Raw genomic sequence first — 15167 nt, 5'->3', positions numbered from 1 at the left:
TTATAGTATTTCATCTTAACTATTTTATCCTAGATTATTTGCAAGGCCACCGATGACTCCAGAAATCTTGGTCAGTCAAAATCCAAATCATAGCAGCTTTGGGTGGGAAACTGAAAATTAAACGCAAACGTGACACCAGCCACACACCATGCAAGAAACCAGTTCTTCCATTCTTCAAACTTGACCTTGGCAATGTTTGCTGGAGTTACCGTGCAAAAATCAATGTGAAAATAGTATATAAAGCTCTTGGACACGAAACGGTTTTCCTCACAGGTGCTTAGTAGAAAGCTAAATTTTGACAAATTTGTTACACAGTTGCACTTACCACAAGGAGGAAGGAAAACTGGTGTTATGCAGCTGAGAGAGATTCCTTCTTTTGCATGACCTGCAATTTATGTACATTTCATGGCAACTCAGAAAGCATTCATTGAAGTGACTTGCCACCTATTATTTAAACTAGATTCATAGCCTTTTCTTTTTTAATTGCACTAGGTAGGGAAAGTATTAAAAAAACCCCAAAAAAATCACATCACTTTTACTACTTCTACATTCAAAAAAAAATCATCCTTTTTCACTTCAGTAGCACATTTCTTATAGGCACACTTCTGCTCATTCTTCTATCAAAAAGGCAGCTATAAATACCTCACCTTCAAAGTATTTAAAAGAATTAAGCATGTATTTATTTTAAAAAATATAAACCAAGTGGTTTTCCTTTGTCAGTAAATCCCCAACCCATGGAAGTCATCCTTAAATCCTAACTTATTACTCCTTCAACATAGACAACTAACTTGGCACGCACACATAAAGACAAAGCTCCACTGCACCTTCTTTCCAACTACCTCATAGCAACTTAAATCATTTAATACATATTCCTTTAAAGAAATTTAAGTGAATTTATTGTATAAAATTATGATTGGCATGGTACAGAAAAGTTCCTTTTGATGCACATTTCCCATTAACTTGTACACAAATATTACAAGTATCAAGCAAAATGCAAAAATCTTAAGAACTAATTCCATACTACAAAAGTGTTCACATAGTGAAGTTACTCTGGTTACAAAATGTCATGGAAATAAAAGCACTTCAAAATACATATTTGGGAAATGTTCTCGAATAATCAACACAACCTTAAGTTAGTTTAAAAATGCAAAGAAAGAGATACCCTCTTCAAAACACTGTTGTTCATTTGGCAAGATGGAGCAAAGTTCAAATCAGTTCATTTATTGAAGGACTGTTCTTTCCAAGGAACAAAAAAAAATAAAAAACCTTTAGTTAAGAAAGGGCTCAATTATACGATGATGACAAATAACGCCATCAGAAAGTTATCTGGCTCTCTTGTTTTCACACAGGAGCTGTCAGAGGCAGGTATGTGTAAATGAACACTTCCAGGTATATACAGATTGCCTTTTCAAAAACCAACCAACCAACCAACCAAAAATAAACCCACCCCAAACCCAAACCAACAAAAAGGAGACAATCTGAACTTTGTTGTTTCATTTAACTAGTTCAGTTCCTTAGGTCACAAGACCCAAGAACAGCAGTCTGCAAAGGATATGTATTTAAAGGGAAAAAAATGAACTTCCACTACCAAGGAATGCGCAGATGTCAAGTTATGCGAGTAGCGTACATCCTCCCAGTAAGACTGTTAGAGGCTATCAAATCTCCGCTTCCCAATGACCTCGAAGACCTGCTATTCTCAGCAAGACAAAAATGCTTGGGCCCTGCAGCCTTACAAAAAGGAGGCACAGTCATATTGTTAGAAAATAACACAAAATCTTGAAGACTGAAAGCATCCTTAAAAACTTACACAAAATAACTATAAAATAAGCAATACATTACATTATTTTTGTATCAGATGACTTGCGCATGTTCGAGCAGTTGAACAATGGTATGTATATCTACACAAAACTCACACATACAGGACATCATGTTCAGGCATTATTGTTTTCCTTTTTGCACACACACACACGATACTTTCAGGTTATCCAGTCTATTCAAACGCAGTGAAAAACAGTCCACAGCACACGTAAAAGGAGAATTATCCAATACAGTGTTATCTTGCAAAAATGGAGTCAGAATTCCTGAGTCACAGACATTACTGTCCTCCTCCATTACTGGATTATTTAATTTTCCAAGGAAAACATCTAGTTTTCATTTCTTCACTCTCACAAACTTTATAATAGATTGCGTCTTGTAAAAAATGTAAAAATTTAGAGAAAAACATGCCAACCAAAGTGAATTTTTAAAGCTTTTTAAAGGGAGGGGGGATTCACTTACAAAATAAAGGCCACCTTCATGTAAAATCAGCACTGTCAGTATCCCATCATTCTGTTTAAAGGAGATATTTAGCTCCCTGTTCTGGAAGCCTTATTACATGCGCTCACACGAGTTTAAAAACTCCATCCTTTTAACAATTAAAAATACTATAAATAGGACTAACGTTGAACAGCCCTTTGTTACAATCACCAAGGTGGCAAAACCAATGCAACAGTTAGATCATGAAGTCTCCTTCAAATAGTCACTGCAATCTATTATAACTTCTGTATTTTTCCTTTTACTTTGCATATTACACAGTGTAACTTAAAATGTTATTTAAGAGCACTTCAGTCCCACAATGTAGGATTTAAGCTTGTGTGAATACATACACATGGCTCTGCAACATTTTTAATGACTTACAAAAATACATTCAACCAAAATTTTATATAGGGCTCTTTTTTTAAAAAAAAAATCAAAAAATGAAGCCAAATGGTCCCATCACTAGCTAAATAATACACTCCAAGTTCTGGAAGCAATTCTAAAGCAACAGCACATTCAAGAATAACATACATTGAATTGCATACCTTCTCATTCATCTTTATCAGTAATAAAATTCTACTGCATATAATTATTCAGCCTTATAAATAATGCTAAGGAGAAAAATATTTCCCTCTGTGCTACTCTTCTCAGTTTATAGAAGCATTTCTCAGTTTATAGGAGCAAAGGAAAAAACCTAAAGTGCAGACTACAGGCCTGACAGGCATATAAACGACCAAAGGTGCAACCAAATTTGCATTTACATCTTAAGTTACTTCGCCATCTCTCTTTTCTTGCTAGAAGTCACCCCATGTGCAATTGAAGAGCTGGTCGGTTGGTTTGTGCCACAGTACAACCTGTAACCACTTGTAATTATTTTTTTTTTAAAACTTGTTTAATTGTCCATAGATATTTCTAGGCAATAGCTTAGGTTCCCAACGCCTTACTTTATTAATACTTGATATCACACAATATTGACACCTCCTCCAGAGAATGCTACTGTCCTTTTGTTACAGTATGTTGTTGAACCACTGATGCTTGGTTGACTGTCTTTAACAAGCGATGTCTTCATTTCTATTTCACACGCTACAATAGCTGCATTCAGTTCCACTTGAGCTCGGTGAACAACGTAAAACATGAGTCCTATGCTTATGACAATCTGCAAATAAAACAAAAGAGTGCTGTAGGCTATATAAACTGTAAGCATGAATACAAAGCAACTGTTCTGAATAAAACAAAAGTCATCGGTGCAAAGATTGATGGAGGCATCTGATGACTCAATGCTTCACAGGCAAGACATCAGAAGGGAGATGAACTTAACCAATGAGTGGCTCTAATCCTACATATGCTACAAACATAAATAGCATATCAGAACACAGACATTACCTACTACTTAGGAAAGATTCTTTCTTCCATTGATATCCACTATTTGTTAGAAAGTAATCCCTTCACCTTCTCTCTCGGCAAAAATGTATCCACAAAGAAACAACATGGTGCACTTCTGTAAATCAAAAGGGCTGTTGGCCGCAAACCAAGGGAATAATAGGTTGAAATTGTACTGGGCATCTGCAACTAGCAAAACAGCAGAGACAGGATGCTGCAGACCAAAGGAAATAAGACTTCTTGTTTGTTCCCCCGGGGTGTGGAAGAGAGAGAGTAGACGTGTCACGCTGCTTCTTGGATATCAAAACTGAACAGGACAGAATCAGAGCTTCTGAGCTACTTATAGTAGTCTGTATGGGAAGAACTTGGTTTCTGGAGGATGGCTCAGGGAAGTGATAGGATGTTGGTGGTGGGGAGTTCTTTCATTTGTTTAAGGAAGAAATATTGTCCATAACTAGGGGTTTAGTTCAGGTTTTTGCTCTGAATTTTATTGCTAAGAATTTTTAAACTTTCACCACATAAGTTATCACAATTAAACAACCATTTTTGTTTTGAAATTACTCATTCAATGACATTGGCATGCACTGCACTCCCCAGAGATGGCCTTTGCTTTCAATAAAACACCAGTTAAGTTTTCAGCTGAGATCCTCCTTAAAAAAAAAAAATTAATCTTCAAATAAAAATCAAGCTGTCTTATAGCGAGAGTCCTTTCAAAAGAAGTAAATTCCTCTACCTTTTCTAAGAATGTTTTATGAAACTAGCTGGAATCTGTGACTTCCTTTCAAAAAAACAGAAAGGTTATATTGTTTACAACAGAACCTAAAGTTTTGAGTCCAAAATCTGAACTTCATTATTAATTGGTAGGGCTATGTTTTCTTTAACTTTAAGAACTACCACTTAAAACACCTGTCAGCATGACATACAAAATATTAGACTATCACCGAGTAAGATGATTGACAAGTATTGTCACAGGATAATTGCAGCTGGAAGGCATCCTAGCAGTCTAGCCCAACCTGCTGCTCACGGCAGGGCTGGCTGCAAGATCACACCAGGTTGCTCAGGACTTTTGTCAGTCAGGTCTTGAAAATTTCCAAGGATAGAGATTTCACCACCTCTCTGGGCAACACGCTCCATTGCTTGACTATCCCTGTGGTGGAAAAGATGTTCCTCACTAATTCAAGTTATACATTTCAAAAGCTGGCCAATGTAAGAGTCAAAAAGAGACTATGGACACCAAGTTCTGAATATACAGGAAAAATCCTATTCTAAAAGCTTGCCCACATATTTAAATTTGACTGGTTTGAGAAATATTACTACCAGTAGCCTGGTACCCTACATGAATAAATAAATTAAAAAAATATATACACACAGACAACAATGAAATGTGAAGGATTTTTACAGCTATTCACTAAATTAAAGTCACATCAAAGCCCAGTCAAGCAAAGCACCAGGCATACGCCCGAGAGAAAGTGGGAGAACTTAAATAATTCCTCCACTAACAGGCTCCCCTTCACTTATTCAGTCAGGTCCCAAGGACTGCTCAAGGAGGTGAGCATTCCTATTCAAATATTCAACCCTCTCTAGCTAGTGCTCATCTGAGCAACAGTTACGTTACAACCTATATAATCTTCAAAGGAGAGTCAATGTCATTAAAAAAAAAAAAAAAAAAAAAAGGGAAAAGACCGCTAAATACTATACTGGAAATAACAGTTCACAATTAAAATGAAAGCTGATCACTTAACCGTTTCTTTTCTCTTTGATCTACAAGGTTATTTACAAAAGCATTTTTAATACTCATAACCCTGTTCTATGAAGCCTATAAATTATATGGTCCATTTAAGAGCACACTAGTTTTAGGAGCAGGGGGGAATGGCTTAAACTGGTCCTAGACTTAGTTTTATATCTTAACATTGTTAAACATCAACTTTATGATTGTAAAAACTGAGGAAGATAAATGACTGCAGTACCAACTGAAAGTCTGCAAACCATGGTAACTGCTGGTCAAACACAGCCTTAAGTACTGGCACTGTCAGGAAATTTTAATATATCATCTGCTTCTGAAATACTCATGACCTCTATGCTCGTAATAGTCTCAGACTTAAGGCTTACCCCCAAGATTTACTGACAAATCACTTCATCGGCTAAGCTCATGTACGGGTACTAGATACTCCTCAGAAATTTACTTACTTGCAAAACTAGGATATTCAGATTTAGGCATTAGCAAAATTGTATTTTTACAGCACTTTTCATCCTCAATATCTATGCAAAATCTGGAGTGTTCAGTGCTAACACTGAACATTGCACAGGTGCTGGGTCTATGCACCCTGAACACACTATTTCACAGCTGGTGGCACACAGGCTTTTGCATAGGGGTGGTCTGACAAGTCTAAAAATCAGCAGGAGATTTACCACAGAGGGCAGGAGAAGAAAACTCGACAAAACTGTGGCAGAAAGGAAAAAAAAGAGAGCACTGAGTAAGTTCTGCTTTGTGTCAAGCACAGTACGAGAGAACTAAACTTTTCTAACAGAAGAAAACAAAATCAAAAGAAAACAGCACCCTCAAAACCCATTTCTCTGGGTATCTGGGAGTCAATAAGACTGTGAAACAGAAACAGCAGCTCAGCTTTACACAATCTACTGAAAATACCAGTAACAGTTATAAATTAAACACTTTATAAACCTGCTGCCTTTGAATACCACATGCCATACCTGCTTGACTCAGTCTGTAAGAGGTTGGCTGCCTCAGACTAGGAGCTGTCACACCAACAGAAAGCAGCTCTTAACCCCCGAGACATGCATTCCCCCAAACCTCCTGCAGCCCACCCCTTTTACACTTCAGGCTGTACAACCTAAAAGACAAACCAGCAATACTGAATCTGTCTCCCACCCATTTCTATGGGCATGCAGTTTCCAAAGCAAAGACTCAATGACTTGAAGAGACAGGAAGGAAACTTGTCTACTGCCTCCAGAAGAAAAATTCTGTCTTGAATCCGGCTGATACAGAAGATGAGCAAGATATTGGGGGGCTATAGAAATAAATTCAACCACAAGAAGATGACCGCCAAGAGTAATTGCTTACCCAAGCAGTCATAAATAGACTGACGTTACTGTCACCAAGGTCTGTGAAAGCAATTATTTTAACTTACCTGTAAACTGAATATAAAATAGCCACTAACACTTTGTTCTGCAATCACATCCTCCATGGTACGCAAGGTAGTGCCCAAGTATGAGTTCAGGAGCTGAGTAGGAAGCAGCCCAACTGAGGAAGCCATCAGGTAGTTGGGTAATGACAGATCTGTAATCTGAGTAAAAGACAACGTAAGAAATCAAGCACAGCTTCAACACAATCTACATGCACAAACAACCAGACTGCCACTCCCACAACCATCTGTGCAAAATAATGAAGGAATTTCTTACGTTCCTTCACCAAAACTTTCCACTGTGCATGAATCTTAAGATAATACAACAAAACAGTATGTGGCTAGTTTTCACCTGGCCTTTTTAAAGTTACTAGGTTTTATTTCATTCAATCTTACATTATGGAACATCTCTGTGTAAAAGTCATTAACTAAAGATGCAATTATACTGTTCATTGAAAATGTTTATTTCTTCATGGTGAATGGAGCCCTACAATTTATGAGAATTTGCTTGCGGGAAGAAATTACTTTATCAAATGTGAAGATCTAAAGCAAAAATCTATTTGCTTTGCATTTTACATGTATGGCAACTAATAAAAGGCAACTGTTCAAAACGTCACTGTACTAAATACAATCTAGTTAAACAGAATAGTAGATACAATTTGCCTCTACAAGGGAAGTTATATAGCTGGTTAAGATACATATATCTATCAGTGATCTCTATGAGCAATATCTATCTATATACTGATATACATGGGTATCATTAAGATTTCCTACCAAAGGTATTTTAGCATCACATTTTAATTAGTGAACAAAACAGTACATGTGGCTATAGCTTGTGTTAGTTTCTCTGGAAAAACCACTAATAATACTTCAAGGTGTTTTCCTCTCTGGTGTGAAATTTCTGTTGAGTCAATATGTGGACAGTTTATCTGGGAACAAAGTACACAGTACTAGCTAAATTAGTATCAGCAGCCATTGGGAAATACTAAATGCAAAAGCCCAGAGGTCAAAAGGTATTTATGCAAGCAAAATGAAAACAGGAGAAAACCATAGGTTAAAAATTAGTATGAAAAGGGCAATTTTGAAACAAGCAGTCTAAGGAATTTTCCAGACAATTCAGTTGATCACATTGTAATGAAACAAGTTCTAACTAAGAACAGCCCCTAACACTGGAAGTCTACGTGGAAATTATTGACCTTGACAGTTTTGCACAGTGTCAAAGACAAGAGAAGAGCAAGAAATTACTCATTTCATCATGCTATTCTTAAACTTTGGTTACTACCAAAGTCACAGTGCTGAATTCTTGGAGCTCTAAGTAGTATCAGTGGAAAGTTTTTGGGAAGGGCAATGGAGGAAGAGAATGCAATGAAGCATAACGATTAATTCACTGGAACAAGACCCAGTAAGCCAATTCCAAACTTCACACTGCAAATTATACTTCCCACAGACTGAAATATATAGTAGCATCCAAATAATACATTTCCCTCTCTATACAAGATTGATTTAGATTTATAATGAAAAAACAATACATAATTATGTCAGAACTTCACATTTGACCGATGCTTCAAAAAGACTTTTTTCAAAAAAAAAAAAAAAAAAAAAAAAAAAAAAAAAGAAGCATTAGTAATCTGGGCCATGTAATAAGAATGCACAAGCGAAACTTCCCATATTGCCAAGGGAATGAAGGAGCTGCTATTAAAAGTCCCTGAAATACTAATGCTGAGGGAAGATCTGCTAAGTAGGACACTGTTATTAAATCTAAAGGAGCTGGGAAATTTCCCAAAGATTGTTTTAACACTCCCAGGCACCTCTCATTTCTGTATATATATTAAGGACATTGTGGTTGCAGAGCAACACATCTGCACATCTGGATCTGTCCTGAAGCAACTGGACCTCCTGAGTCATGAGAGGGACTGTTTCCAAACAAAGTGGAGGCTGCCAATGGATATGCTGGACTGCAACTGAGCTTTCATTTTAGTGGGAAGCCCAAGGAGAGGGAGAGGAAATTTTGCAGGTGCCCTTTTAACTCCTGGTTTAGGCCTGCAGTGGTATCCCTTCACCCAGAAGGCACAGGAAGCAGATTGCGTTCCCACCTAAGAAACCTGAGGAATTTTTAATAAAACTTACAGCTTTCCATATTTTGCCTTCTATGAACTTTACTTGTTCTATAAACCTGCCAGACTGGGGTCTGCATGGCCAAGCTGCCAGAGGCTACCAAGACTTGTTTCTAGTGAAAGCTCGAGACAGCAAAAAATTAACAGAAGTCTCAAAGCAAGCATGGATGCAGTTGTGTTACGGGCCATACCTATGTATTTAAATGAAGTTAAGAACTACCTAATTGCTCTGGTGACAAGAGCATTAGGCAGAAACTCTCTCACTAAGCCTTGAACAGACTTTGTCTGGTAAAACTTTTGTGTATTCTTTGAAGCTGACACCTTTGGTTCAGTATTGCCAAAGAATAAACGCTTGTGTCAGGACTTTGTTGAGAACTCACATGCCTTTGGGGATTGCAGCAGATTCTACTCCCCTCAGCTTATGAATCCCCATGTTTTGGATCAGATAGGCTTAGCAACAAGAGCAAAGGACAATTCTGATGCTTTTGTTGTCCTCAAAAAACCCATGTAGCAAATAAAACCAAAACAAACTAAAAAAATCGCTATCAACTTTCCAACAAGCAGAGTAAGCAGCCTGCATGTTCCTGCAAAGCAGGTACCATTTCTTCAACTCTAATTTCACTGTGTGCATTTCGGGAACCAGAGGAGCACTCTTAGACACTCAGATATTTTTTTTTAGTCAATTTCTTCCATGTGATATTCCTCTCAAAGAGGGAAGGAAAAAAAAAACAAAAGAAATATGAATTCTGATCTAACCTACACCTAGCACTACAAATAATGTGTTTGCACAAATCTCACTCCAGGGACTCACTGGTGGGAAGGCAGTAATAACCTGCATACCAGGCGTCCTTACAGGCCTGCCTCCAAAACACTCGGAGCTGCCGAGAGCGCTGTGCGTGGGCAAACACTTCAGGAAGAACTATCACCCCTCCCCAGAGCCACGGCCACACTGGCATCACAAGGAGTGACAATTAGGCAAAACACACCCAAAGAGAAATACAAACATGCTTTCAGTTGACTGTTTTCTAGGTCTTCCAGAAAGGCAAGTAAATGCACTACCCCACTGCTCCCAATATCAGCGCCTTCCCAGAGCAGCAGAATGACTCTAAGAAGCATGTTCACATCTGGCTGGTGAGAAACTAAGAAATTTGTGCTAATTTTCTTCTTGTGCATTTCAAATAATGTGATCCCATCACTAATCAAATGTTAGGAAGCTCTTCCTTCTCTACACTCCTCCTGTAATTCAGCCTCCCCAAAACCCTGAGCAGATGGTATACACCACTGAACAAGTGCTTGTCGAAACCCATTAATCCCAGCCCTGCAGATGACCCCTCCCACATCAAGGTTATGCCTTGCCCCAGACCTCATGTGTCACTTCCTCCCTTCCTTCTCATTTATGTATTCTCAGTGTCTCCAGTTTACTTATAAATATGCACATAGAAGACACACCTAGACCAGATTGCTGGAAAATTAAAGACGCGTAGGTTTCCTCAAGTTTACTGTTCTTTCCTCTACTATTAAGAACAATCCTTTTCAAATTCATTACTGAAGTTGCTAGCTCAGGGAATGGATAGATGGTTAGGGCACCCCAAACCCCCTTGCATTTCAAACTTCAGTAAAACATTAAGTTTTCAAATAGGTCAGATCTCAAAGAAATGACAGCTCAGTCTGTGTGGGTAGCATTTTGTACTCTATATGTAGCTTAAACTTGACTCACAGCGAGAAACCGCCTTGACTTCCCTGATTTGCATGCAACGTTTTTATTTTTCAGTAATCTTGTAGTTCATATTAAATGTTCTCTGTTAAAAATGTAACGCGCCATGCTTTATTTGACTACACTGCAAAGTAGTAAATCTGGAGTAATAAATGCAACCCAAACTAATTTTAGCAGGCAACATCCAAGCTACTTGGCATAATCAAGAACCTGCTTTCATCTCATTTCCTATCTGTTATTTTAACACTGAAACCTTCCACTTGGAAAGGAAAAGATTTATCTTGCAGTACTTAAGAGAATATAAACCACTGATTTACAGCATCATTTTAATACTGCACTGGTCTGCTGAATCATGTTTCCAACAGAAATCATTTTAACTCTGTAATTGTCTGGTCAGTTCTTCAGATCCAATACTACAACATCTGCTGAATACTTCAGGTGACACCCAGAAACAGTGAACAACCAAAGCACAACAGCTCTCCCCACTTCGGGAACGTCACGCTACAGCATCTGCTACACTGGGACCCTGGGCTCTGGGGGGGACTCTGATCCCAGCTGCATGGGTTTAAGCTTCCTCAGTCCAGCAGTAACTAAATAAATGTAAAAGTAAATAAATGGAACAGCTGAGGTTCTTCTCATTCATACCAAAATACTTGCTTATAAAGAAAACATAACCTGTTACAGCTTTTACAGACAGAGATTGCAGCTCTTGAGACAAATGTCCCAGCACACCCAGTCTTACACATAGCAATTTTAAATATTTGATGCTCTCTAATTTGATCACCTCTAAAGATGGTGTGGATTAATTTTTTTCTGAAATGTCAAATTTGGTTTTCAGTAACCTACTGATTTCAACCAGATAGACCTGTCAAAATTAAGCAAGTGCTTCAGAAGGGAACAGGATCAGGACTGCAGACAGGAGAAGGAAAGTGTGCTATAAGAAAGTGGCAGACCAAAACACTTTTTTGGAGAGTCTTTTACAGTAAAGAATGTAAGTTACTGTAAAACATTTAAAATATTTCAGGATCTGGTTTGCTTTAGTATCACCAAGTTAGCAGACACAACTGAGGCATAACACACAGCCAAAACCAGATCCTTCAGACAAAGCACTCAGGAAGAGATGAGGGTCTGAAATTGTCATCATCAGCATGATGGTACTCAAAAGCGCACCCTCCATGTTCTTCTCTACTTTCTCTTTTAAGATGATCAAAGGGGACAGCAAGATTATAAATTTTAAATAACTAAAGAACATACCAATCTGCATCCAGAAGTAGAAAGAAAAGCAAGACTAATCCCTTTCCAAACTCAAATTTAAACTTGCTTTCAGTTCCATTCTGCTGCACAGTCCCTTTTTCAGCTCTGCCACTGCATCTCACTGCTCTGCCCAAGATACGCGTCCTCTCTCACGTGCACGGACTTAACATGCTGTATGGATTTGCCAGACGTATGCTACAAACACCAACCAACCAGAGTAAGAATTTTAATCTGTCCGCTTCTTTCTTTCCAATATGATTGTTTATACAAAGTAGTTTAGGGAGATCTGGCAAGACTGCTTACAAATACAACTTTTCCTCCCGCTTGGATGACTTTAAAAAACCAGGCACTTCAAAACAGTCGAGTTCTCCGCAGACTTTGCTACACAGCACCCTGGTGCTTCGTTCTAACACTGGCACACAGTCTTGAAAGCCCGAGAGCAACTCGTAACGCAATGTCACCAAGCAAGGCGCCTCGAAAACCTGCCCGCCGTCCCTCTGCAAGCACGGACTAGTGCAAGCAGGCGGGGGGGGTGGGGGGTGGGGGGTGCTTCTGCTGTTGTTAAAAGAAACCCAGGTTTCCTCCTGGGAAAGGAGGCAACCTCCACCAGCGACAGCGGCCACTACACTGCGAGCCATCCTTCCAGCCAGAGCTTCTTCCTGGCTGCAGGGCCCGGGCCGGGACTCACCGCGAAGACGGCGTTCTGCAGCCCGAAGGGGATCGGCGTCAGCCGCGCCAGGGCCACCACCTTGAGGCCGCTGCCGCCCTCCACGACGCGGACGACGGCGCTGAGCGTGTCGCTGCCCTGGATCCGGGCCCGCGCCCAGCGGGCCAACAGCCGCTTGCAGGCCACGTGGGCGACAAAGGTGCCGACGAGGACGCCGAGCACCATCAGCCCCATGCCCAGCACGAAGCCGTAGAGATAGCCGGCTGCCACGTTGAGCAGGATGTAGCCCCAGCCGCAGGGGAAGGACACGACGATGAAGCCCACGGTGAAGAGCAGCACGCCGGCCAGGCTGTCCAGGCTCTCGGCCCAGAGCAGCAGGTCCCGCAGGTACTGGCGCACCAGGGCGAGCGAGGCGAAGCAGAGGGCCGCCAGGACGCACACGCTGAGGCAGCTCTTGCACCAGCAGGTGCCCAGCAGGCAGCAGGAGCAGCGCCAGCCCCGGGCCTCGGCCAGCCCGGGCCCGCCGCCGCCCGCCTCGGGCAGCTGGCAGAGCAGCAGCTCGGCCGGCGGCAGCCCGCCCTGCTCCGCGTAGGGCCCCAGCAGCAGCCCGCCGGCCCCCGCCGCCTCCGCCGGGACGAAGCCGACGGCGTCCCCGCCGCCGCCTCCCGCCGCCGTCCCGGCGGCTCGGGACAGCCAGCGGCCCAGGTCCTGCCGGGCCCCCTGCGCCGCCGCCTGCTTCACGGCCCGGGAGAGGAGCTGCAACGCCGCGGCCCCCGCGCCCCACATCGCCCCGGCCCGCCGGCCGGCTCTAGCGCCGCCGAGCCGCCCAGCCCCGTCGCTCCCCGCCTCCCCACGCAGCCTGCGGGCAGCGGCGGCCGCTCCCTCATCGCCCCGCCATGGCCCGGCTGCCGGCGGCGGAGCCCAGCCGAGGGCCGGGCGGGGGCGGAGAAGCGGCTGCGGGGAGGGCGGGGAGCAGGGGGCCGCGCTTCGGCGCCGCGCGGGCCCGGCGGGCGACGGGGACGCGGCGGTCTCCGCGCCGCCTCCCCCCTCGGCCGCGCCGCCGGGGCTGCGGCGTTAGACGGCGGCGCCGCGCTCTCCGTCCCGGCGGTGGCAGCGGCGGCCCTGGCGGAGCGCGAGTCCCGGGGGGCGGCAGCGGCGGCAGCAGAAGCGGGGCTCCATCTCCCGGCACGCTGGGCTCCCGATCCGCTCCGCGAAGCGCCTTCTCGGAGCGGCGGTGCCGATGTGGCAGCCCGGGCGCCGCTCGCAGCGCAGGGGGCGGGGGCTGGGCTCCGGCAGCGGCGGCGGCGGCAGCGCCCGGCCCCGCTGCGGGACTCGGCGGTAGCGCTGCGGCCCGCCCCCGCCCCGCCCCGCCCCGCGCCGCGCCACTCCGCCCGCCGCGGGGCGTGGGGCCGGCCGGGGTGTGCGGCGGTGGGGCCGCCTCGCCCGCCTCGCCCTCGCCTCGGGGCGCCGCACGCCGCCGCGGTCCCGCCCCGTTCTCAGCAGCCCGCACCCGCGGCGGAGCCTTAACGGGCGGGAGCCGGGGGGCTGTGCCGAAACGCTGCCGGGGGACGCGCGGTGGGGACCCCTCTGAGCGGGGGGTTACGCCTGGGCTCCCGCGGCGTGCCGGCCGCTCGCCCTGCCTCACGGGCGGGCTCCGCGGCACCGGCGCCCCGCGTCCTCCGCCTCACAAGCGGGACGAGCCCCCCCGGCAGCAGCCGCTCGCACCCCGGCTGGCCCGGACGCGCTTTTGGGTGGTTTGAGCTCGACTCCTGAGCCGATGCTAGACAGAAAGAAAGAGCCGGAACGCGCAGCGAGGGCTCCGTTCCGAGGGGTGTTTCCTCATGAGCCTCGCTGAGGCCTGACAGCTTCGTAGGTCGCTGTTGCTCTGGCGTTACTAATGAGAGGAGCCGCGTAGGGCGGAGAGGGGTTTGTGTTCTTCACAGTGCTTAAGCGTACAGCGTGCTCCGGTGGAGCTATATTCCTCTGCTGGGAAATTTGCAAGCCTATACAAAATGAGAATGCGCGTGGGAGTTGTAAAGGTTAAGGGGTGATTTGAAAAAAGCGACCCTGAGCTGCATAACGAAGAGCGTATCTTGAAGAATGTGTTGCAAAAATGTTCACTTGCAAAATGCACCATTAGAAATGATACAACCTGGGCAATCAACACACCCGCCTAAAAAAATGACAGATGTCTTTGAGCACCACAGCAGAATAAAACGATCCTGGGAGACTGTACAACGGGGAAAGTTGTGGATAAATACCTCCAGCATAATCTGCTTTCTTGCCTTTACCTGTAGGCGAATGTGAGCACTTGATTTTGTGTGTGCTCCTTACTTACAATGCAAATGCATCCATCATCGTAATGATAATGGCAAGAAAGCCCTGCGTTACAAGGATCGTGGGCATACCTGTACATTCAGGAAGGCATTTCAGCAAACTGGGGATGGCTGGAAGTTCTGTAGAAAGAAAAAAAAAAAAAAAAAAGACAACAGAATATTAATTTCTGGGTTTATGCTATGAGCATGTATGTGGATTCAGCTTGTGTTATATTTATGTTCAGTACAGTTGCTTTCACAGAATATGAAAAAGCCTGAGTGGAAATG

At 43.7% G+C, this 15167-nt stretch overlaps 1 protein-coding gene across 1 annotated transcript; it reads right to left on the bottom strand.

Moving 5' to 3' along the window:
• Positions 1 to 869: 869 nt before the first annotated feature.
• TMEM64 (transmembrane protein 64) lies at positions 870 to 14919 on the bottom strand. The gene is made up of 4 exons (XM_037379084.1): positions 14903 to 14919; positions 12586 to 13630; positions 6822 to 6977; positions 870 to 3451 (listed from the first exon to the last, which is right to left on the bottom strand). The coding sequence occupies exons 1-4, from the start codon at positions 14917 to 14919 to the stop codon at positions 3257 to 3259; spliced, it is 1413 nt and encodes a 470-aa protein (XP_037234981.1). The 3' UTR covers positions 870 to 3256.
• Positions 14920 to 15167: the final 248 nt, after the last annotated feature.

This window comes from Falco rusticolus, chromosome 3 (genome assembly GCF_015220075.1).
Source record: "Falco rusticolus isolate bFalRus1 chromosome 3, bFalRus1.pri, whole genome shotgun sequence".
Classification (NCBI taxonomy): domain Eukaryota; kingdom Metazoa; phylum Chordata; class Aves; order Falconiformes; family Falconidae; genus Falco; species Falco rusticolus.
The sequence above is the reverse complement of the archived record's forward strand: the minus strand, read 5'-3'. Positions and strand labels throughout refer to the sequence as shown.